We start from the raw sequence: 24840 nt of genomic DNA, 5'->3' as shown, positions 1-24840 counted from the left end.
TCATTTTTCAGTTGTGTCTGACTCTTCAGTGACCTAATTTGGAGTATTCTTGGCAGAGATAGTGGAGTGATTTGCCGTTTCCTTCTCTAGCTCACTTTACAGATGAGGAAACTGAGGCAAACAGAGTTAAGTGACTTGTCTAGGATCACACAGCTAGTAATTCCTGTATTTGAACTCAGGAAAATGAGTCTTCATGAAGAGGCTTGGTACTGTATCTGCTGAGCCACCCAGCTGCTGCAGTTTGACACATAGAGGGCACTCATAAAGATACTGGTTTGAATGACATGGAAGTCCATTATCTCTTGAATCAACATTCCACGTTTGATAGCTAGAATCGTTAGGATATCCGTTCTTGCAGCTTCTACCCAACACTCCCCATTCTCCAAATGCATTAATAATCAAAGTGATGCCCTTGGAGGTTTCTTCACTCCTAAAACCAGTTTCCACGCATGCTTCCATCTCTAGCAAGAAATAATCCCCCAAGAGAAGGAACCGAGGACTGCTCCTTTCTTGTTCCACCCGCCCCCAGTCTCTACAGCTCCCGGCCCGCCACGGCTGGGCTGGTCATTCCAGTCGGTGGAGTTGAGCATCCCTGGTCCCCCTCCTACCTCCTCCAGCCTTCGGCGTTGCTCCTTCTGTTCCTCGATGCGCTTCTGACGCTCTGCCAGCAGCTGACGCTTGTGCTCCTCGTTCTCTCGCTGCTGCTGTTCCAGCTGCTGCCGCCGCAGGGCCTCCGAGCGCTCCTTGTTGGCCAACTGAAGGCGCAAGAAGTCCCGTCTGAGGGTGGATTCGCCAGGTAGATTCAAGATGGAACTGTGTGGGCAGAGAAAAGGAGATCAGAGACAGGGACGCTGAGAGAGGAGCAGCACAGAGGAAAGAGATGGATGCCCCATGGTAAACAAGTTCATTTACTGCAAGGAGGAACTCAATGTTGAGAGCATCTTTCCACCATCTACCTGGTGAAGGTGGATCTTCGACACAGGCAACGTTCGGACTGTCAGCTTCCCACCTATGACAATACACTATTATACACTATATACAATTTATTAAGGGGGAAGATTAGCACCATGCAAGTTGGTAATGAAATCCAATTGTTCATTTTGGTAAAAACACTACTAATTATGGTTAAGATATATTTGGTAAATAACCCAACACATAGCATCTCGTATGATAGTCATAGATCTAGATCTGGAACAGACATTAATCTTTTCTATTTAGTTATAATCATCAACATATACAAGGAAATCAATTAAGTTAAGATCATAAGCATTTATTAAACATCTACTATGTGCCAGGCACTGCTCTAAATGCATCCAAAAAGACAAAGAAGGGTGGTATATATGAAACCACAAACTTCAGTTATACAACCTGTTTAAATTGTTTTTAATGTTTGTTTACTATCTTCCAGTCATTACTGCATCTTCTCCCCCTCCTCCAGGTCCTGGATCTTTGATGTGTGAGCCTTTGCTCCCTCAGAGTTGTACTTCCCAGATATCCCCTTTATGTGTTGTCTTAGCTCATTCGAATATAAGTTCTTTGACTGCAGCAACTATCTTACTTTCTTGTATATGTGCCCCTAACACTTAGCCCAATAGACATAGTCAGTCCTTAACAAATTTTTGCTCTATCATCTATCTATCTATCTATCTATCTATCGATCGATCTATCTATCTATCTATCTATCTATCTATCTATCTATCTATCTATCTATCTATCTACCCATCCATCCATCCATCCATCCATCTATCCATCTATCTATCTATCTATCTATCTATCTATCTATCTATCTATCTATCTATCTATCTATCTATCTATCTATCTATCTCTATCACCTAGCTAGCTAGCTACCATTCACTTATTCATTCATTTTTTAACTATGTATGAGGCTCAAGAAAGTCAGACTGTGCTGCAGCTTTGGTGAGTCCTTGAAAATGAAGAGACTTTTAAAGGACTAGAAATAGCATTACAAAATGCAAGTTAAAAAATCACCACCACCACCCTGTGCAGCCGCCCCTCCCCCAACACACACACGCACACTACTCCACATGGGGAATGGGCCTGGTGGTCTGTATAGCAGGGACATCTGGCTCCTCTCTTAGGAGCCAAATCCAATTTTCCTTCTGTTCTGGCAGTGATGTTACCATCATTTAGGACTCACCCTGTATGTCCTACAGCCCTTGAAATGGTACTCTGAATCACTTGGGGACTTAAAAGCTGGACATTTACTGACTTTTCTCATGTTCTTCAGATCTTTTATAGGGATTATACATACAAAGAGGACCCAATTTAATACACTCACAGAACTTCAGATTTGCTAGGAAGCTCAGGGACCATCTAGTCCAACCTGTACCACATGTTGCTGTTTGTAACCATGATATCAGGGAAGTCATGTCACGATATGCAAGTGAATTGGATTTAAGTGAGGGAGAGCCGTGCAAAGTCATCAGCCTCACTTTCTCCTCCAGAGCAACCTGGGTCCAGTGGCCCGACATAGATCAGGACAACTGGAGATGGCTACATCCAACAAATGGTTGACCTTTTTTTTTTTTAAACTGAACTGTAATGGTAGTGCATCCTTGTAATGGCTTAAGCATCTATTTATATCAGGAATGACAAACTTGTGACAAATGATGAATGACGAATTGGAGGCCTCATGTGGCACTCTAGGTCCTCAAGTGTGGCCCTTGGACTGAATCCAAACTTCACAGAACAAATCCCCTTACTAAAAGGATTTGTTCTGCAAAAGTTGGACTCAGTCAAAAGGACACACCCAAGAACCTAGAAGGCTACGTGTGGCCTCAAGGCTGCAGATTCCCCAGCCCTGATCTACATGATGCCTCCAATTGCTATTAACCTACCTCCTTAACTATATTGTATTTAACTATCATGTATTTATTTTTTACTTATTCTGTATATATGTAATGTATATATACATATATACATGTACATATATATATATATATGTATATGCTTTCTCCATGACAGAATGTTAGACTCTTGAGAAAAAGGTTTTTCCATTTTATTTTCTTTGTATTTCTAGTGCCTGGCATATATCTGGTGCTTAATAAATGTCTATTCATTGGTTTACTGAAATATCAGGAGATTTGGATTAAGTGATGTAGAAAAAAGAAAGTGGAGGCAAAAGAACCAATAGCTTGATGATTATGATGACGTAAATAAAGTTATCTGAGTAGGGGAGTGGATCAGCTTACCACCGATCAATTGATATCCCCCCAGCCCAGCTGAGGGAAACAGATAATAACGTGCAGATTTATAAAAGACAACGTGGTGTTATAGTCTTAAACTAGAACTAAAGGAGACTTTGTTACCATTTTATAAGGTGTGAAGATGTTCTTCTATTGTCTTGGATAGACTTAGAGAGCAGCTGGCTATTGACTGGTAAAAATATTTGCTATGCCCCCGGTGTCCTCAAAATGCAGGAGGCACTCTCTAGACACTCAGCAGTGTCTGGTATTCTGAATCACAGTGGGGACTTAAAGGATTCTTAATAGAAGTCTTCCTTCTGGCATCGTAGAAGAAGACCAGATTTGGAAGTAGAGTCTAGGTCTTGAGATTTAATCATTCCTTAGTTCTCAGGGAAGTGAGATTTCTCTCTGTTCCCTCTCCTATGAATCCATAAGACATAGGATCTGGTTGTCCAGACACTCATTCAATAGAAGCTACCAGACAAGCAGGGAGAAAGCACAGTGAGTCCAGTGGAATAACCCACCCAGTGAACATGGAGAAAAGAATGGATAACTGGGATTCCAGGCACTGAGGGCATCCATGGTCTTGGATACATGAGGGTGCCTCCTTACTTCAGAACTTAATGGGTGTGCTCACTCTTCCACTGATAATGTGCATAGCTGAGGGACAGCAGTTTTGAAGTTACCATATTTATGATGAACATAAGCAAATAAATTTTTTGAGCTCATTGTGACATGTGAGTATTTAAGATAAATACACAGGTAGAGGCTCAAAAGTCATAATTTTAGGAGTCTGGGCCTCCTTGGGGGCTGATCCTCTGAGTCTAAGCTCAGGGAAAGCCCAGAAGGAGTGCTGCAAGGAGAAATGTGGAGAGGCAGCAAAAGTCTTTTCATAAACAACAGCCAATGCTATTAGAATGCCATTAAAGTTAAAAGACATATCCTTTCTCTCTGCCAAGAATGGATAGCTTTACCTTTTAGGGAGAGTTTGTTTTGTAGGGGAGTTTACTTTGGTGTTTGTCGAGAAATGCATCGTGCATCCAAAAAAATAATATAGTACATTTTGAAAAACAAAATTAAACAACGATCATTTCCAACTCTCCTCTTCCCAATGCCCTCCATCACCAATCAACCTGGCAAACAAGCACCATTTATTATAATTGTGGGTTATAGTTATGCGACTTGGAACAAAGTGCAAATGACATATCATCATGTAATACCAAGCCCCACTCCTCCCTCCCTCGCGCCCCCACCCCCAACAGTAACAGAAAGGGGAATATTTTCCTAAAGGACTTACAAAATGTGGTATGGAAACCTTTAGGGACCAAAGGTCATCATTTTTGAATGTAGTTATATCATGGGGAGTACTGAGAGGAAAGCTACTGGTAACATTCTACTTATAAATAAAGTTTAATTTACAAGATGATCTGATGATGTTTAAAACTCCATTTTCAGTAGCTTCCCATTGCCTACAGAATACAGTTTAACCTTCTGATCTTAGGTTCTCTATAATTCGGCTCCAAATTATCTGATCAGTCTCATTTCATACTCTTCCCCTTTTCAGAGGCTTAAGGCAGATAGGGTGCCAGACCTTGGGTCAGTAAGATCCTACTCTGTCATTTAATAACTTGGTCGTAGTTGCTTCATGGGTTTTTTTTGTGAAGATCAACTGAGATAACGTGCTTAATGTACTTTATAAACTTCTCAGTAATAGGTGGCAAGTTTCTCTAAGCCAGAGGCTATGCCATTTTTTACCATTGTATCTTCAGTACATCATGGGGGATATATATATATATGTATATATATATATACACACACACACATACACATATATAATGTATAAACATATATACATATGTATACACACATACATATATGTGATTAGAATTCAGAATAAAATCAGAGACTATGTAGAAAACTTACCTTCCCTCAATAAATTAATACTATAAATAATATTTCAGGAGACATATTTAAACTACTTGAGAATAAGTAATTTTAAGCACTAGAATGCAGGTGCAATGTCTATGCTAATTACAAATTAACCTTATCTAATATTCCTTCTGATTTAAAAAAAATAGAGTGAGCAAATGATCATGCCAAACGAGCATCAGAAAACTGAGCAACCACAAACAGATTAGTGTTTCCATCAAATAAAACTTACAACAAAATTGATCTGGCAGATATTAATGAGCTGCATAATGGTTATTGTTCATATGGTAATTAGTTCTTATAAATGACTGTAATTAGCATAATTTTTATATAGTCAAATTTAGGTTTCAGTTTTCCTTTTTTTGTTAATTTTCCAGTATCTATAAGCAGCATCAACAGTGACACTCTCTATGCATTTTAATCTTTCTCCTCAGCTGCTTATCTTGCCCATCTGTCTTATCTGTCTTGTCTGTCTTCCTTGTCTGTCTGTCCCATAGGCACAGAATCACACAGACATACACACACACACACACACACACACACACACACACACACAGACACACTCACTCACTCACTCAAAGACTGATCTGGCTCCCAACTGCAGGGCTCTCTGTGTGACCCATCGTGTAGGGTTGAAGCTTCCTACGTTAGAGTTGGGACTGGAGGGAGACTGCGCTCAGAGAAACTTTATCTGTTTGTGTGCTTGCTTATTTATTTGACAGATAGTAGTACAGTACTATTTACTGACCTTCCCCATGCTCTTTGGCATGTGATTTGGGCTATCCTGATGCTTCTTCATTGCCCCAGCTCCATGGCATGGGCTGAAGAATACAAGTAAAAACTGAACAGTGGTTATGGTGGGGTTTTCTCCAGCCTTTCCAAAATTAAATGCACTTCATTAACTTTCCTAGGCCCCTGGATCTCTCTCCCATTCAGCATTTTCCCAGGCATCCAATGACTAGGCATGTCCTATGTCACCCAATTTTCTAAACTTTGGAGAAGGGGCAGCTAGATGGTGCAGTGGATAGAGCACCAGTACAGGAGTCAGGAGGACCTGAGTTCAAATCTCACCTCAGACACTTAACACTCACTAGCTGTATGACCTTTGGGCAAGTCGTTTAACCCCAATTGCCTCATCCTGGATCATCTTCAGTCATCCTGATGAATATCCGGTCACTAGATTTAGATGGCTCTGGGGGAGAAGTGAGGCTGGTGACCTGCACAGCCCTCCCTCACTCAAAAACAAAGTCAAGTGCAAGTCACGTCATTATTTCCCTGATGGCATGGTCTTCTTCAGCAACAAAGGATGAACACACACAAACTTTGGAGAAGGAAACTGGATAGACCTAGGAAAAAATGAGCCCTAAGCCCACTCCACCCTTTGACTCTGGGCGTTTTTGCTGGCATTATCCCTCATGCCTGGAATGTCCTCCATCCTCATCTCTGTCTCTTGGCCTCCTTCAAGTCTTGGCTAAAATCCTACCTTTGACAGGAAGCTTGTCCCAATCCCCTTCACACTAGAGCCTTCTTCTCTCTAGTATTCTTTTCAAATTTCTCTTGTCTACATCTTGTTTGCACATTGTTATTGGTCTGCTTTCTAATTCATCAACCTGTGAGGTCCTTGAGAGCAGAGATTGTTTTTTGCCTCTCCACCCTAGCATGGAGCCTAAGTCCTGGAAAGCTATAAATGCTTCAGTCAATGAATCAATCAACAAACATTTATTACATATTATCAAGCACTGTGCTAAGCTGGGGTTACAAGACATGAGATAGCTGCTACCATCAGGGAAGCTTAGATTCTAAAGGAGGACCCAGAATAGGTGCAGGATGGGTACAAGGCAGTCTGAGGGGAGGGCTCTAGTCAGTATGGGGAGTAAAGGAAGGCTTCTTATAGGAGGTGCCACTGCTAGTATGTAAATTTAATTTGTCCATATATGCATACAGAAATTATCACTGAAAGTGTAATATATGTGCACTTTTTTCCCTCTAGAGGTGGTGCACATGTCCACTAACCTCTCCTCCCTTAGTCATCTCTCTAAGACAATAAGATGACTCAGCAGATAGAGCTCCAGACCTGGAGTCAGGAAGACTCATCTTGCTGAGTTCAAACCTGGCTTCAGACACTTACTAGTTGTGTAACCTTGGGCAAGTCACTTAACCCTGTTTGCCTCAGTTTCCTCATCTGTAAAATGATCTGGAGAAGGAAATGGCAAACAACTCCAGTATCTTTGAAAGGAAAATCCCAAATAGGGTCATGGAGAGTTGGATACAACTGAAAACAAGTGAACAACTTCCCTATAGAAGGCAAATCATTGATATTTTGCTTTAGGTCTCTATATCCACAGTGTTTGGTAGATGCTTAATGATCAAATGACTGAATACAAGCCTTTGTACCCTGTGTCCTCAAGACCAGCCCTCACTAAGTTGGGAGAAGTACATTAGTAGATTAGCCATGGAATCCTGACATTTTTTCCTGGCGCTGGCAATCACCATCTACTTAGTGATGGAAAGGAGGTACAATCTACATGGTGGAGGGCAAACCCATACCAGGGAAATCAGGGGTCTTTGAAACACTGGAATCTAAGCAAGGCATTGCAATGGCTTCTGTTCTGAGCCTAGGCCTTCTCTGGGATCCTTCTCTGTCCCACCTGCAATGACTTGATGTGAATCAGATTCTTCTGCAAGAGGTGAGAAGGGGCTGGTAGTGAGGGAGGAAGGGCCATGAAAGAGCAAAGCAGAGGTGCTCACGCTTCCTTCTTTTCCAATTTTTGTCCCATGCTTGGTTGTTTACTTTCAACTATAAAGTTTCAAATGAAAACTGGGGGCGAAGTTATTTTTATTCCACTTGTTTTCCATATGGGCGACTTCTCAGAGACTCTGTGCTCCAAGCTGGGCTGTTTGCTGTTCCTCTCACCCTTTGCTCAGTTTCATGCCTTTGTTTCCTGCTGTTCGAGAGAACAGACATTTGCAGACGTTTTCATTCCCTCCAGACTTGCTTTGGCAATTTCCATTTATCCCTCACAATCTAATTAGCTTTCCCTGATCTCTCTGTCCTCTCAACTAACAAAGTCCTCTGGGTCTCTCTCATGGTGTAGTTATACTCTAGTTTGTATTAGTCTTATTTGTGTGTGTGTGTGTGTGTGTGTGTGTGTGTGTCTTATTACCCCTCTTAGACTGTAGGTAGACTGCATCTTTGTGTGTCTCAAACTGCTACCATAAAAAAGAACACTTGCTTAGCAATTTTGAGGTTGAATCTCATGTCTGATGCTGGCTAGCTGTATCATCATGAGCAAACCATTTCAACCTCTCCGTGTCTTCACTGGCGCTTCTGTTAAATGACAGATTTGGATTAGATTGTCTCTGAGGTCTCTCCCAGTTCTAAAATCCTACCTAGTAAGTAGTACGGAGAGGCTATGGTGTGATAACTAAAGAGTGACCTTTGAATCAGAGCTCTGAAAGAGGTTTGTGAGTAGAACTTTTTATCTCTTACTCTTACATAAGAATTTGGCGGGGGGAGAGACTTGGAAAGGAGACTCAGTTTACCTTGTGCATAAGGTCATTGAATGCCCAGTGGTCAGCCGCCTTAGGTGGAGGTCAGATGGAATGCAGTTACAGCAGACCTCTAAGTCTGACTGCTGATTTCTCTTTAGTAGCTTCTGATGGAATCAGGCTCCATGTGATTTTCCCCAAAAGTATAGATCTGACCATGTCTCTTCCCTGCTCCGTAAATCTCAGCGACTACCTATTACTTCTAGGACCAAATGAAGATCTTTCTGATGTTTAAAGTTGCTTTTAACCTGGCTCTAACTTACCACTCTCCCTGGCTAGCCAACTGGCCATTCCTCACATCTCTCTCCTCCAGCCCTGTACAAAGATTGTTCTAGATGATGGAAATGGACTTGTTCCACATGAAGTTCCTGGTTTCATTCAAACCTCAGCTAAGGGTCACTTTTCAATCCTCCCTGCTCTACTGTCTTCTCCCCCAAAACTGTTGCTGTTCAGTTGTTTGTCATGTCCAACTCTTCATGACCCCATGTGAGGTTTTCTTGGCAAGGATACTGGAGTGGTTTGCTGTTTCCTTCTCATTTTACAGATGGGGAAACAGAGGCCAACAGGATTAAGTGACTTGTGCAGGGTCACATAGCTACTAAGTGTTTGAGGCTAGATTTGAACTCAGGTCTTCACGACTCCAGGTTTGGTGCTTTATCCACTGTACCACCTGACTACTCCTAAAATTACTCTGCATTTATTTTGAATATATTAATATGTATTGCTATTTTACATGATATTATGTAATACATATACACGTGTTTATGTGTAAATATATACTTACATATACACATACACACACATATATATAATACATATATTTAATTTGATAAATGTTTATTGTTTGAAGGAATATCCTGATGAGACTCAGACAATGGTGCTTTCATGCTGAGGTTCCCTTGACAAGAAATTGCCAACCTGTCCCCCTCAGGAACATCAGACCTTCTCTCAAAGTGTGAAAATAAACAGAGACAGTCTTGTTCTCTTTCAAGACCATATGCTACAAGTTATTGCTACCTAGATCATAGGTCCAAAACTTTAAACCCGCAAAAGCACCGTTTAGTTCAGCCTCCTCACTGTATAGATAAGAAAATGGAAATGGAGAAAAGCAATGTGAATTGGCCATAGTCCGAGAGAATCAGAGGCAGGATTAGAACCCAGGTCTTCTGACTCTAAATTGAACATTATTTTCACTGGACCACACTTCCTTTGAGAAGGTACAGAGGTCTCATGGCCCCAACTAGATTGGAAACTCTCTGAGAACAAGGCCTCTGCAATGTGATTTTTTCATACCTCATCCCCCACCTAACAGGACTTTGAAATCTTTCAGTACTCAACAAAGACTTTTTGAACAAAAGTTCTCCTTTGATGGCTGGCTCATTGTGAATGTTGGTCACCCTGGGCTCTTGTGGCTCATTGTAAATGCTGATCGCCCCGTGTTCTTGAGAGCTATATCAGCAAACAGGGCACTAGACGAATAATGCAATTAAAAAATTAAGGATGCTTAAGAAATATTGATTGATCATGAACTCATAGGCAGATTTCAGTGAAAACCACTTACTCAGGGTGACTGGTCATGACTCTGAAGCTGCTATCTAATTTCTAAAATGCCCCTTTCTAGTCTTCAGGAATTCAATAAGATTAAAGTCTGTAAAAACAGGAACATGAACATAATTCTTAATTGTGATAGGATGGCATACCACAGTTATAAAAGGTGAGGGGACCAGTTAGTGAGCTGGGGAGAGCCCAAGACAGGGACCAGATCAAGCACAGTCCAGTTTGAAAAGTATACAGGGTGTCTTACTTTTGGGAAACCTTGTGTCATCGAGACTGCCTAATTTGCACAGGTCAGTCATCAGAAAGGCCGTGAAGTCCATAACATTTCTCTGGATGGATAATCTACTGGAAAATAGCATGTGCCAGTGGGATTGGACAGGCTACAACTGGAGAGAGAACATTTGGTATTCTACCTCCGAAGATGGCTTCATTTTCCACACAGTTTCCTGGGAGCCATTATCTTTATACTGCCAAATGAGTTGTGGCCAGCATTTTAAGCCTCAGGTGGAAGGGAGGAATTCTTTGGTCTTTGCCCTTGGAAGATGATATGGCTGAGCTGATCATCTCTCGGCAGGCAAAGAGTTTATATGATTGCTGGTTTACCTCTCACAGGGAAGAGAAATCATAGTGAGGTGGTCACCTTAGGCTTATTGGCTTAAAAGTTCAGAATTGAGGAAAACACAGAATCAAATTCATGGCAGCAGAAAACACAGGGACAAAAAATGAGGGAACATGATGCTGGAGAAAGAACCCTAGCCTTGAGTTCAAATCCCAGCTCTTACAATGGATAAGATACTTAACCTCATTGGGCCAGGTTTGGACTGGATGAGTGCATTGATACAGCTCTAAAGTGATGATCTTGTAATTTTGTGACCTCTTAGGTTGCCTTTCAGCTCTCAAGTTATGATGTCCTTGTTAGAGAATACACCTTTGGAGTGCTAAAGGGTGACTATGCAGAAAGGATTCTGTTTAGGACTTCCTATATACCAGGCACCATGCTAGCCCTGGGAATAAAAAGAAAAAAATGAAAAATAATCTCTTAAAGAGCTCACCTTCTATGGGGAGAAAAGATATCTATCTATGTCTATCTATCTATCATCTATGTATTTATCATCTATCTATCATCTATGTATCTATCTATCTATCATCTATCTGCCTATTGCTTTATCTATCTCTATCATCTGTCTATATTTATATAGAGCTCTCTTTCTACGTGGAAAAAATAAATGTATAAATAGATAGAGATAAATCTATATGTATATATCTATAGATTATATATGTATAGATACAGATCTCTATCTATCTATCCAGAGAAGTACACACTTAGAGCTAAGGGGGCAAAGTGGATAGAGCACTGGCCCTAGAGTCAGGAAGACTTTTCAAATCCAGCCTTAAATACTTATTAGCTGTATGACCCTAAGCAAGTCACTTAACCTCTGTCTGCCTCAGTTTCCTCATTTATAAAATGGGGATAATAATAATAATAGTACCCAACTCCAAGGTCATTGTGAGGGAAAAAATGAGATATTTGTGAAGAGCTTTGCAAATCTTAAAGTATTAAATAAATTCGAGGGATGATTGATGACGATGATGAAGATGAATAAAGATGATGATAGAACTAACAACTCACAAATGAGGGTATCAGGAAAGACTTCAAATACGGAATAGCATAGGAACTCATTCTTGAACAAAGTGAGGGATTTATAAAAGGTAGAAGGGAAGAGGTTTCTAGTCACCAAGGACAATCTGTGCGTGTTCGTTCTTCGTTGTGAAAGAAGACCATGCCATCAGAGAAATAATGACATGACTTGCACTTGACTTTGTTTTGAGCGAGGGAGGGCTGTGCAGGTCACCAGCCTCACATTTCCTCCAGAGCCATCTGGATCCAGTGACCAGATATTCATCAGGATGATTGGAGATGACAAGGATGAGGCAACTGGGGTTAAGTGACTTGCCCAAGGTCACACAGCTAGCGCGTGTCAAGTGTCTGAGGTGAGATTTGAACTCAGGTCCTCCTGACTGCTGCACTGGTGCTCTATCCACTGCACCACCTAGCTGCCCCCAAGGACAATCTATGTAAAGGAACAGGGACTGAACATGGAAATGCATTGTTTGGATCAGAGCAACCTGGCCCATCTGCTAATAATAATAGCTACGATTTCGATAGCACTTGCTTACTATATTCCAGGCACTATGCTAAGCATTTTACAATCTTATCTCATTTGACCTTCACAACAAGCCTGGCTAGAGCAGAGTTGGTGAGGGCTGGTATCATGCCATAAATTTGGGAAGGTTGGCTGGCACCAGGTTTGAAAGCCCTTAAATGCCAAACTTACAAAATTCTATGAATATTATCATGGGGTGGCTAATGGCAGACTGGTTTCTAGAGTATTCATTTTAATAGATTTAAGTTGTGTACAAATGCTTGAAGGAAAGGATCATAGGATCAGAGATTTAGAGCTGAGAAGGTCATCAGAAGCTGTACAGTCCAATCTGCCCCTCCTCCCTCCTTTTTTAACAGATGAGGAAACTGAGGCCTGAGAGAAGTTGAAATAGTTAAATGGAAGTCCCCAAATCCCACCTTTTCCTGGGCTCCCTGGATACTGTTTTCAGAAGTGATTTTTGACCCTCATTATCTTAACACATACTTTTGTTCTCCACTGCTCTTTGTATAAGTGAAAGAACTTTTATATACACAGGAGGATGGAGAAGCAGGTACTTGAAGTCTGACTCTGTTGTATGGCTTTCTCTAGAGACATTCTCTTGAATACTTAATTATGCTAATGGATAATGAGCTAAACAAGGTCATTCTCAAGGAGCCTTGAAGCAAATAGATGAAGAGAAAGGGTAGGAGCACCAAAAGGCCAAAGAAGTGTGAGAAAAATGAAGAGTGGTTTGGATTTCTGTGCTCCATCTTTCTTACCTGGGTTCTCCAGAATCATTTTCCTCTTCTTCCTCTTCACTGCCACTGTATTCATACTCAGTCTCATCTAAAAATAAATTCACAGACCATGAGAGCTGGAAGGGACTATAGAGATGCCGAATGTCCACCTCCCTCTGCCCATTTCACAAAGGATAAAATTGACACCATGAGGGGGGAGTGTGACTTATCTAGCATCACGTAGTTAGTTAGCTTGGGACAGAGTAGGTCATGATCCCAAGTGTTCTAGCTTCCAGGCCAGTAATCTAGAGAGAGATACTCCTTGAGACTCTACCTGAACCACTGGGCTACTTATTGATTCAAGGACTCAGGACACAAAGACCAATGTTCTGCCACATTTTCTTGAACTATCTCCAGGTTTTTCTCTTATAGCTGCTGTTTATACCAAAGGGGATTAAAAAATGTCAGCAATTACTTTCATTTTGTAGTAACTCTGTAAAGGGGTGATTCAATTAAATTCAACAAACAGTTATTAAACATCAAAGTGTTCTAAGCACCATGCTGGGGATAATGGTAATGACTGAGGCGTGGTGACCTCAACTGAATGGGAAAAAATGTCCCAAGTCAGTAATAAGAAGAATGAAAATTAAAATAACTCTAAGATTTCAATTCATATCATCAAATTGCCAAAGATGAGGAAAGATGGAAACAGCTGTTATTGGAAGAGGTAAAGGGAGACAGCCAGTGTTTGTGGAACTGTGTTTTGTCCAATCATCCTGGAAAACTACTCTAGAAAAATAACTAAATTATTAATATTTGACCTAAAGAGAGTTGATCTTAGAGTCAGGATGACCTGGGTTCAAGTCCTACCTTGGACTGACTACATGTCCCTGGGCAAGTAATAGAACCTCTTCGTGCCTCAAGTAAGTATCTAAGACTATCTATTCTGTTTTATTTACAAAAGGCAGTTATTTACAAAAGGGAAGGAAGTCTCCTCACTGAGAGTTCCAAAAACCAATGAAAGCCTAGGTCTCTTACCCTTCCAAAAAACACTGAAAAATGGATATTTAAGTAGCACTTTAAATTTCACAAAGTGTTTCAAATGGATTATTTCATGTAAACCTCAAAACAACCCAATGAAATGCATGTTATTATTTTTATCTCTATTTTACAGATGAGGAAAAACTGAGGTTCGAAGACGTTTTGTGATTTCCCCAAACTCACATATTTTCTGAGTGTCTTGAACCCCAAGTCGTCCTGACTCTAGCTACAGCATCTTTAAAAAAACTTTAAATTTATTTCATTTTTAATTTATGGAGTGAAACAAACATTTCTATAACAAAGTATAATAAAAAAGATTGCACATGAAACTGCAAATTTTTCATGTACAACTTGCTATTGTTTTTAAATATATAATACAGTTTTCATGTAAATTTCTTTTTTTATATATTATCTGCCTCTAGGTACAGCATTCTTGCCATTGGACTATATTGATTCTCCAACTTCTGATCTTGAGGAGCCTTTCTTCCATAAAAGGAAATAGAATTAAGTGGTTTTGAGTTTTGGTGTGAGCATCACAGGTGGAAAAATCACTTTGAGACAAGAATTTTAGCTATGATTTCTGTGGACCTACAACCTGCCTATAGACTATAACTTGATAAACAAGAGTGTTTGTGATACAAAGTGTGTTTTAAAAGTCTTCCATTTTATATCATCTGACCCCACCCCTGGCACTGCTGTTACTGTTGTACACCTGCTTGAGGTTAGAAATTGCAATTTCAAGAGAACTACAGTACAGTGCTCATGAGAACAAGGTCACAATGTCACCAGGAGAGGGGCAGTGCAGAGGCTGCATGGAGGGACCTGACATTTACAGAATATTTTTAAAATTTGCTTGACTTAAATCACAGGATTAGTTAACTGATTAATACCCCAAAGAGGTATCAGAGAAGAAAAGACAAAAAAAAAAAAAAAACTACAGAAGCTCAAAAAGTTTAGCAGTATTATTCTCCATGAATAAACCATTAAATCATAGGGTCATAGATTATGAACCCACAAATTTAGAGCAAGAAGTCTCCTTAGAATTCACTTGAATCAACCCTATCATTTTACAAATAAAGAAACTGAGGCTCAGGGAGCTTGCTCAAGGTCATGAACGTCACAAATGGCAGAGACCTGGAATTTGAAACTAGGTTTTCCAACTCCACATTGACCACTTTTTGTAAAGTATTATGCTGAAGTGCTTTTGGCTGTTTGCTTTTTGCCTCTGCTTTTCTTATGTTCAGTCAGTCAATCGCTTATTCATTCATTAACACACATTTATCAAATGCCTCCTATTGGTCATTAGGCTGGACATTGCATGACCATTTCTGAGCCTTTGCATCAGCTCTTTCTGTGACCCAGAATGCACCCTTCCCTAGAACCCTGAGAATCCTTAAAAGCTAAAGTCAAATACCACCTCCTGAGAACGCAATAGAGTAAGGTCCCTGTTCCTTCTCCCACCAAAATGAGTTGGGATTTTCTTTATAAAGAGATACTATACATTAATATTTTCTGCTAATAAAATGAAAACTCCTTAATAAGTCTGAGAACATTTCCTTCTTGTCACTGTATCCTCAGCTTCTAGTATAATACTTGGCACATAGTAGACAATTTGTATACATTTATTAAACAGGACACCATGCTAGCAACTGGAGGAGATGTAAAGTTTAGACAAAATACGGATCACTTCTTCATTCAATAATAATAATAATAAAAAGAAATAAAAAACAAAGGAAAGACACTGATGAGAGGCAGCATGGTATAGTAGATAAAGTCAGTCTTTACAGTGTTCTCTCTGTCTCTGTCTCCTTGCTCCCTCCCTGCTTCCCTCCATTACTCCTCCCCTCTCTATCTGTGTCTCTCTCCCTACACACACACACAAACACACACACACACACACACACAATCTCATCTGAATATCAGATTAGTACTCACATAGGTGTATGTAGTACAAGGTTAGTTATCCCCATTTCACAGATGATAAAACTGGGTTAAAAAGTCAAATGACTTGGCTAAGGTCTCACAACTTGTAAAAGATGAAATTTGGACCCAGGCTTCCTTTACTCACAGTTTAATCCTCTGTTGTGGAGCAAAAAAACTTAAAAATAGCATACAAGTACATCAGAGGATTCTCAAATAATGTGCTGCAGAAAGGCCAATGGGAGATGAGTATGTGTGTCTGTGTGTGTGCGTGTGTGTGTATACAGAAAAGATGTACATATTTGTCTCCCTACCTATAAAGGCATCTGACTAAATGCACAATTTTATGGTTCCATATTGAAACTTCAACTGAAATAAACAAGTATAAGGTTCAGAGAAAAATGTGGAATATTTATTTGATGAGGAAGATTATGGCAAAGGAAAGAATCACATTAATCCAATTACTTCCCACCTCTAGGGGAAAACTTTCATTTATTGGACTACCTCATTTTAATACTTTGCTAGAATCTGCTGTGATTTCTTTTGTATTACTGAGAAAAATGAGCAGATGTCAATATTTCTCATAGAAAACAGAATTTCATTTAAAAATAAAGAAACATAATGAAAGGTAGAATTACAAGGCTCTCCCAAGCATTTGTCATTGAGGAGGCTGGAAATAGGATGAGCAAAGGAAACAAACTGAGTCATTTTCACATAAAGGGCTTCAAGTGGATGAGATTTAAGTATTAGACATTACACCTTGTTTTGGTTGGTAGGCCTGGAGGTCCTAGTCATAAGAAGGATCAAATGCCTCTTTAAGTCACTATGAAACTCTTCAGGAACCCACTCCCCAGGATCCTAATGATTCTATTTCCAGCTCTCACAGACTGCTCAGTGTCTAGGCTTCATTCACTATGGCATTCCTCTCCCCTACATCACACACAGTGATAACAAGATCCAGATCATAAGTGATCAAAAGTGATCTTCGCTACTTATTAATCAGAACTTGGACAAGTGGATTCACCTGTCTGGGTTTCCGTCTGTAAAAGGAGAGTCAGAGGGTTGCACTTGAGGACCTAGAGGACCACATGTGGCCTTGAGGCCGCAGGTTTCCTACCCCTGTTGGATTAAATGACCTCTAAGATCCTTTTCAGCTCTAGATCCAAGAGCTGAAGGAGATGAAAACATAAAAGATGTTTATAAATAATAAATAAATAAAAGCAGAGTTCAGTAAAAAAAGAGCCTCCATCCTGGAATCAGACTTGTCTCCCTCCATGGAATGTAAGATCCTTGAGGGTAGGCACTGTTTCACAGATACAGATATAGGAGAAGTTGGTAGGGAGAAACAGCCTGCCCTCTTTGAAAGGCACGTGCTGAATACATTAAGTACTTTAGAAAGTAAATTTGAAAAAAATAAAAGGATTATGATTTGCCCTGGGCAGGAGGCCTGGGGGGTGGGGGATGGGGTGGGAGAAATCGTAATTGCTTGGATTTTTTTTAAGGCCTTTAAAATGCATTTGAATTACTTTTAAGTTGAGGGCAGATTATAAATTAAAATATAAATGGTCACGTATAAATAAACAAAAAATAAAGAAATGGCTGCTGTAGAGCCAAACGATGTATGTACAGGGCTGGATGTGTAGCAGATGGTGAGTATGAACTAGGGTGGCTCTTGGCGGGTCCAGAGTCTACATAACCGCTTTCAGTTTGATGGAAACACAGTGAAAACAGTAAATGACATTACCTTTGCTGTCCTCTATTGGGAATTTGGGAGCCACAAACTGGGACATGAGAGCGCAGAGAATGTTTTCAGTAATTACTCAGATGTATAAAGAAAAGTCAGTTCTGCAATAAATTGTCTCCATAGGAAGTCTGTTTTTATATGCTCTGTATCAGGTAGGAGTTTTTAGAAGTTGCCTTTTTTATTTTTTATTTTTATTATTCTTATTTGTTTTCAGTGTTCTACAATCATTTCCATACTCTCAGACTCGATTTTCTCATCTGCAAAATAGTCATTTCCTGTTAGCCACATGCCTCCCTCACACTAAACCTTCTCTTCCAACAAAGAAAAGGGATAAGTAAAAACTGGTCAAGGAAACCACTGTGCCTAACAAACTATGAAATGTTTTCCTCTTTGGCAGGAGGAAGAAATATGCTTTCTCCTCAGACTGGAGTTTACAAAAAGAAGATTCTGGGTATTATTCTTTTTCAAACTAGACGTGTGGTTTTATTGATATAAGGAACTCCTGGTGAGAAACCATCATCTATTAATGAAAACTTGCATCATCCCTGAAAATTATATTCTTAGGGAGTTGTCTAGATGGTGTAGTGGAAAATTTTGGACTTGGAGTCAGGAAAAACTGAGTTCATATCTAGCCCTAGATATTCACTATCTCTGTGACCCTGAGCAAGTCACTTTGCCACTCTGTCTCAGTTTCTTCAACTGTAAAATGGGGATAACAAGAGTACCTATCTCCCAGGGTTGTTTCAACATATCTAAAGTACCTTGCAAGCCTTTAAGGGCTGTGTAGATACTGGTTGTTCTCTTTCCTCTTCCTCCTCTGAGAGGGTGAATGACTTGCTCAGGGTGCTAGGGTATGTCAGAGGTGCGAATTGGAACCAGGTAATATGTACACTAGGTATTATTTATGCAAAAACATTGCAATGAAGGGATCTTTTCCTAGATGCTTTTTTTGTTTTTCTTCCCATTTTCCAAACAGGAAACTATATTTGGGAAGCAGATGTCTTTAAATCCAGTTCTTCACTTGTCATTAAAAGGTGTTCCACAGTCTGGTTCAGCATGGCTTTGTCTGGTGTCTGGAGAGGATGCTTTTTTCCTTTTTTTTTTTTTTTTTTTTTAACACGTCTCCTCTTTTCAAACAGATACCATTTTCATGTTCTCCCCAGGAAAATCCATATTTGAAACTTGAATCTACAGACCAGTCACACACCCAGATGAATAACTATGAATCTCTGAGTTGAGAGTGACCTCCGAGGGCGGTTGGCCTGAGCCCTGCCTGAGCAGAAACCAAGACAAGGCCTTCCTGGGCCAACTGAAAGTTCACTTGGTCTCCACAGCTGCCTTTCAGCAGGACTTTGTGACCTCTCCCACCTCTTGGTTACCATGCAAGATAAAAACCAGTACTAACCTTTCTCTCCTCGCTTCTTCTTTGTCCTGTCGATGTGATCCTTGAGCTGAATTCGAACCTGTCGTTCATTAGGCTGGTCTCTTATAAATGGATGCTTCATGAGCTGTTCTGTGGTGGGTCTTTGACTATGGTTCTTTACTAAGCAGCTCTCAATGAAAGACTGGAATTTTTTAGACCTACCAAAGGGAGGACATGAATTAGCCACACTACAAGTCACCAACTCACTGAAACACAGAATTTGGGAGGTGGAAGGGATCTTGGCAACCATCTAGTCTATTCCATGCTCAGAAGGCATCCCTGATATCCCATACCTGACACGTGGTCACCCAATGTTTGCTTGCAGACCTTCCTGGAGAGGGAACCCACTACCTTCTAAGGTGGCATGCTCCTCTTTTAATAGCTTATTCTTTGGAGTAGTTCTAATGGATAGGACTTAATCCAGACATCAAGTCTTCCTGGGCTCTTGATTATTCTTCCTGGGGCCAACAGAACAAATCTAACCCTCATTTACAAGACAGTCCATTAAATCATGTCAAGAGAGCAATATGCTCCTTCCTTCTTCCCCTTTCCCACCCAAGTCTTTTCTTCTCTAAACTAAGCACACCACAAACACAAAGATCACGCTGCGATTTACTGAAATTAATGAAGTCAAAGTACAGAACGATCAATCAGGCAAACTGCATTAATCATCACTGTGGTGGCTTCTATTGGATACTCATGGATGGCACAGATTCTGTAAAACAGCGTATACTCTGATATGGCTCCAAATGTTCTTAATTGTCCAGGATACCCAAATTCCTTCAATTCACCCAGATCTACAGCCTCAGAGTCATTCTTGACTCTTCTCTTTCTCTCTAATCCATCTTCCAATCATTTGCCAACTCTTGGTGATTTCACCTCTATATCATTTCTCTCATTCACCCCCTTCTCATCAATCTTATGCCTTCTATTATGGTTCAGGTACTCAACGTCTCTCATTTGAACTATTTTTTCTTTTTTTTAAAGCTTTTCTTAATGAATGTATTTGCTTTCAGTTTTCTGTAATCACTTCCATAAATCTTAGATTTTCTCCCCCTTCCTCCCCACTCCCTCCCCGAGATGGGATGCAATCTTATGTGGTTTCTATATATACATTCTTATTGAGCACATTTTCACATTAGTCATGTTGCATAGAGGAATTAAAATGAATGGAGGTAACCATGAAAAAAAACCCAAAACAAAACATAACACAAGAGAAAATATTCTGCTTCATTCTGCATTCCATTTCCATAGTTCTTTCTCTGGATGTGGATGGCATTTTGCTTCAAGTCCTTTGGGAATGTTTTAGGTCCTTGCATTGCTATGAAGGGCTGTCTACCAGAAAAATTCCTCACACACTGTGGAAGTTACTGTGTACAATGTTCTCCTGGTTCTGCTCATTTCAATCAGCATCAGTTCATATAAGTCATTCCAGGCCTCTCTGTTCCTGTTCATCATTTCTTATAGCACAATAGTATTCTATTACATTCATATACCACAACTTGTTCAGCCATTCCCCAGCTGATGGACAACTCCTTTATTTCCACTTCTTGGCCACCACAAAGAAAGCTGCTATAAATACTTTTGTACATGCGGGACCCTTTCTCATTTGGACTATTCTAAGAACTTCTTAACTAGTTTCCTGGTTTTCAAGTTTTCTGCTTTCCAATCCATCTACCTAGCTGCCCAGTTGGTATTCCAAATCGTGCTTCTTCCCCCTAACACACCCATTAACAATAAAAAAAGTCTTCCAAGACCTTCTATTATCTCCTTATTCCGGGGTTTAAAATTCTTTAATCTGGCTACCATCTACCTTTTCACTTTTATTTAGCATTTCATTGTATACACAAAGTAGATAATAAATCCAGAAGAAGCTAAAGCAGAGAGAGATCTATATGGATTGTCATCATCAGAGAAAGAAGATTTATGGGTGAATTGAGACTTGAGCTAGATCTAAAAGGATATTTGTAAAAAGGGAAAGTAGTCAGAATGGGGGAAATGGTAATGGGGATTGGGGAGGAAAGAACAACAAAGATACAGGGTTAAAAACATGCCTGGTGCATGGCGGGACTATTGTAATCATATCCTAATCCGTCTCCCTGCCTCAAGGCTTAGACAAATGCTAAAATGATTTCCCTAGAGTGAAGGTTTGACTATGCCCTCCCCCTCACTCCTTAAAAACTCCAATGGCTCCCTATTACCTCTGGGTGAAAATACAAACCCCTTTGTTTGGTATTGAGAGTTACCCACAACATGGCCCCAGTCTCCCTTTTCAGCCAAATAATGTTTTTCTCCCCTCCATGCACCCTATGGTCCAGTCTAACTCACTTTGCTGCTGTTCCTCATACAGGGGACTCCATTCATCTACAGTGCCCTCCCTCCTCATCTATGTCTCTTAGACTCCCTCATTGTCCTTCCAGAATCAGCAGAAATGCCCCCTTCTTTGTGAAGACTTTCCTGATTTCCCCAACTGCTTTTGCCTTGTCTCCTGCCCCTATTGCCTTGGGAATTGCTGTAGCTGATCTTGTATATATCTCTGTGTTATCCCTCTGGTAAGAATTCAAATTATTTGAGAGCAGATTTTTTTTCACTTTTGTCTTGTATTTTCTGTGTTAATCATGATGCTTGGTGTGTAAAAAGTACTTAATAAATGTTTGTTGACTGATGGATGGGACTCCACAGGAATGGAAAGTCAGGGTAGGTAGATAGATGGGGTGGGAACAAATGTCAGAGAAATGAACATGAATTCTTGGAGGCTCAAATGAGCTGTGAGCAGGTAGTTATCAAACTAGTAATTTAGAGTTGTTTTTAACTTCTGACATTTCAATTAATAAGAAAAGATTATAGAACCATAGATTTTGAACTGCAAGGGGTTGCATCTATTTCAACCTAGATCTACACCAATAAAATTGCCACTAATTCATGGAAGAAAAGATTTAGGGTCAGAAAAATGGGGCCACGCAAAGTGGCAGAGCAGGGATTCAACTTCGAGGTATTCTAAATACAAATCTGGGAAGCTAGGTGATGCTAGAGTAACAGGTTTAGAGTGAGGAAGACTTGAACTCAAATCCAACCTCAGTTTGATCCTGGGTAAGTTACTTCACCCTGGTTGCCTCAGTTTCCTCATCTCCCGTAAAATGAGCAAGAAAAAGAAATGGTAAACCTCTCCAGCATCTTTGTTAAGAAATGGACTCACAAAGAGTCAGATACAACTGAAAATGACTGAAGAAGAACAAAAAGTCCCAATTCCACTACAGCATCGCTCTCACATTCATCTCACCTGCACCCTCTTCTCCCCCAACTTCCCTATTGTCTAGTCACTTACATTCAAAACCTCAGTTATCTTTGACTTTTCTTACCAACTCATCCCACCACATCCAATCAATTGCAACATGTCCTATTAGACCTTCCACCTCTAAACTCCACTGTCTTCTTTCTACAGTGTCTCTACTGAGATCCAATGACACTGACCTCTGATTATTCTTGAACAAAAACTCCATCTCTCATTGATGATTTCTGTGCATTTCTTTTAGATCCTACTTCTTTGGTGAAATTATTAATTGCTTAAAATAACTTGTGTTGAATGTCTAGCGTTTTCTAGGTAAACCATTCATCTGTAAAAAGTGGTATTTTGTTTATCTGGCTATGCATATGCCCTCAATGTCTTTTTCTTGCCTTATCACTATAAGTAGTATTTTTAGAACGGTATCAAATAAGATTAGTGACAATGGTCTTACGTAGTTTATTTCTGATTGTATTGGAAAGGATTCTGGTATTTCTCCACTGCAGAGAATACTTGCTTTGAGTTTCAGAAAGACATATATTTAGAAAATAACTTTATTACTATGGTTGCTAGCTTTTTTTATTTAACATAAGAGGGTCAAATCTTATTGTCTCCATCTACTGATATAATAATGAACTTTCCTGGCTTCATTTAAGTCCCAACTAAAATCTCACCTTCTACAGGAAGTCTTTCCCAATACCTCTTAATTCTAGTACCTTTATGTTCAATTTATCCTGTATATAGATTATCTGCACATATTTGTTTGCTTACCATCTCCCCCAGAAAATTGCAAGCCCCTCGAAGATGAGGACTTTCTATAGCCTCTTTTTGTATTCCCAGCACTTAGGCCAGTACCTGGCATATACTAGGTGCTTAATAAATATTTTCTTACTAGTTAAACAAGAATTTTTTATTCTTTTGGGTACTAATATGCGATTCTTAAAGTTTTACAAATATTGAAACAACCCTGCATTTCTGGTATAAATCCAGTCTGGTTGCAATGTATAATCTCTCTAATATGTTGCTGTAACTTCTTTGTTAAGCTTTCATTCAATTCTTTTGCAATGATATTTATTAGAGATAGTGCTCTATGGCTTTATTTTCTGTCTTGGTTTAAGTAATCAGGACTATTTTTGTCCCATAGAAAGAATTAGGAGGATAACATGTTTCTCTAGTTTTAAAATAATTTATATAAAATTAGAATTGATTATTTTTTGAATATTTGTTAGAATTCTCTTATAAGTTCATCTGGCCTTGAGATTTTTCTTTGGCAGTTCGTTTATGAATTGTGGAGTTTTTCATCCAGAGACTGAGTTATCAAAGTTCTCTTTTTTCTGATAATTTCAATATTGGAATCTTGTAGTTATTCATCCATTTCATTTAAGTTATCATTTTTTTTGCTGGTATGCAATTGGGCAAAATCATTTCTAATTTTCTTTATTTCCCCTGCATTTATTGTGAGCTGCTTTTAAAAAAAAAAAACTTTGATATTGATGATTTGGTTTTCCTCTTTCTTTTTTTGACCAGGTTAGTTCAACAGTTTGTTTATCTGATAAGAATTATTTTAAAACCATTTTATTTATCATTTCAAGTTTTTCAAGCTTTATTTGTTTTTTGTTTTTGTTTTTGCTTTTCAGTCTTACTTGTTTCTTCTTTGCTTTTCAGACAATTTTTTGGACAATTTTTTTTTCAGACAACCTGGCTTCAAGTTGATTTTCTGAGGTCCCCTTGATTTCTCTGCCTCTGTTAGCATCTGGCCAGATTACTGGAGCATCCGTTCTCCTCACCTTGATCACTTCTGTATTTACCTGTGCTCATGTTGTCTTCCTTCGTTAAAGTTCTCAACCTGTCACTGATTTTTTCTGTCTATCTTCAAGGAACTTAGTATCATATGTTTTCAAACTTCTTTGTCATTGATCTTTCTGTGAATCTTTTCATATATTTGTGGGGAAGCTGGGATTCTACATAATTAACTCAACATAATTAGCCCATACTTTTTCTTAATATGTCCTTCATGCACCATCTCTGATGATCCTTTTCTGTCTTTCAAGACCTAGCTCAGAGGCCACCTCTTCCATGAAGTCTTCCATGATTTTCTTCCCACTTTCCTTAATTTAAATAGGTCTTTGCTTCCTGAAAAATTCCTTCTAGAACTTTTCTACTGGATTTTCCACATTCTACCTCATAACCTACTTATATGTGTATATATTCTCCCTTCTTCATTAGTTTGTAAACTCTTTGAAGGTGGGAACCATGACACACTGCCTAATGTAGTACCTTATATGCATAGAGGCTTAATAATTGTTT

General features: G+C 39.5%; 1 protein-coding gene across 5 annotated transcripts in view; it reads right to left on the bottom strand.

The window, feature by feature from the left end:
• TNIK (TRAF2 and NCK interacting kinase) overlaps window positions 1-24840 on the bottom strand; it is a 414101-nt gene that overhangs the window by 107515 nt on the left and 281746 nt on the right. For all 5 annotated transcript variants that reach the window (XM_072618473.1, XM_072618475.1, XM_072618476.1 and 2 more), the window contains exons 10-12: window positions 19233-19408; window positions 13165-13231; window positions 609-813 (exon numbers count right to left, since the gene is read on the bottom strand). In XM_072618473.1, the coding sequence (XP_072474574.1) occupies window positions 609-813; window positions 13165-13231; window positions 19233-19408 (448 nt within the window). The remainder of the gene's footprint in view (window positions 1-608; window positions 814-13164; window positions 13232-19232; window positions 19409-24840) is intronic.

The sequence above is a fragment of the Notamacropus eugenii genome, chromosome 6 (assembly GCF_028372415.1).
Source record: "Notamacropus eugenii isolate mMacEug1 chromosome 6, mMacEug1.pri_v2, whole genome shotgun sequence".
Taxonomy (NCBI): Eukaryota; Metazoa; Chordata; class Mammalia; order Diprotodontia; family Macropodidae; genus Notamacropus; species Notamacropus eugenii.
The sequence above is the reverse complement of the archived record's forward strand: the minus strand, read 5'-3'. Positions and strand labels throughout refer to the sequence as shown.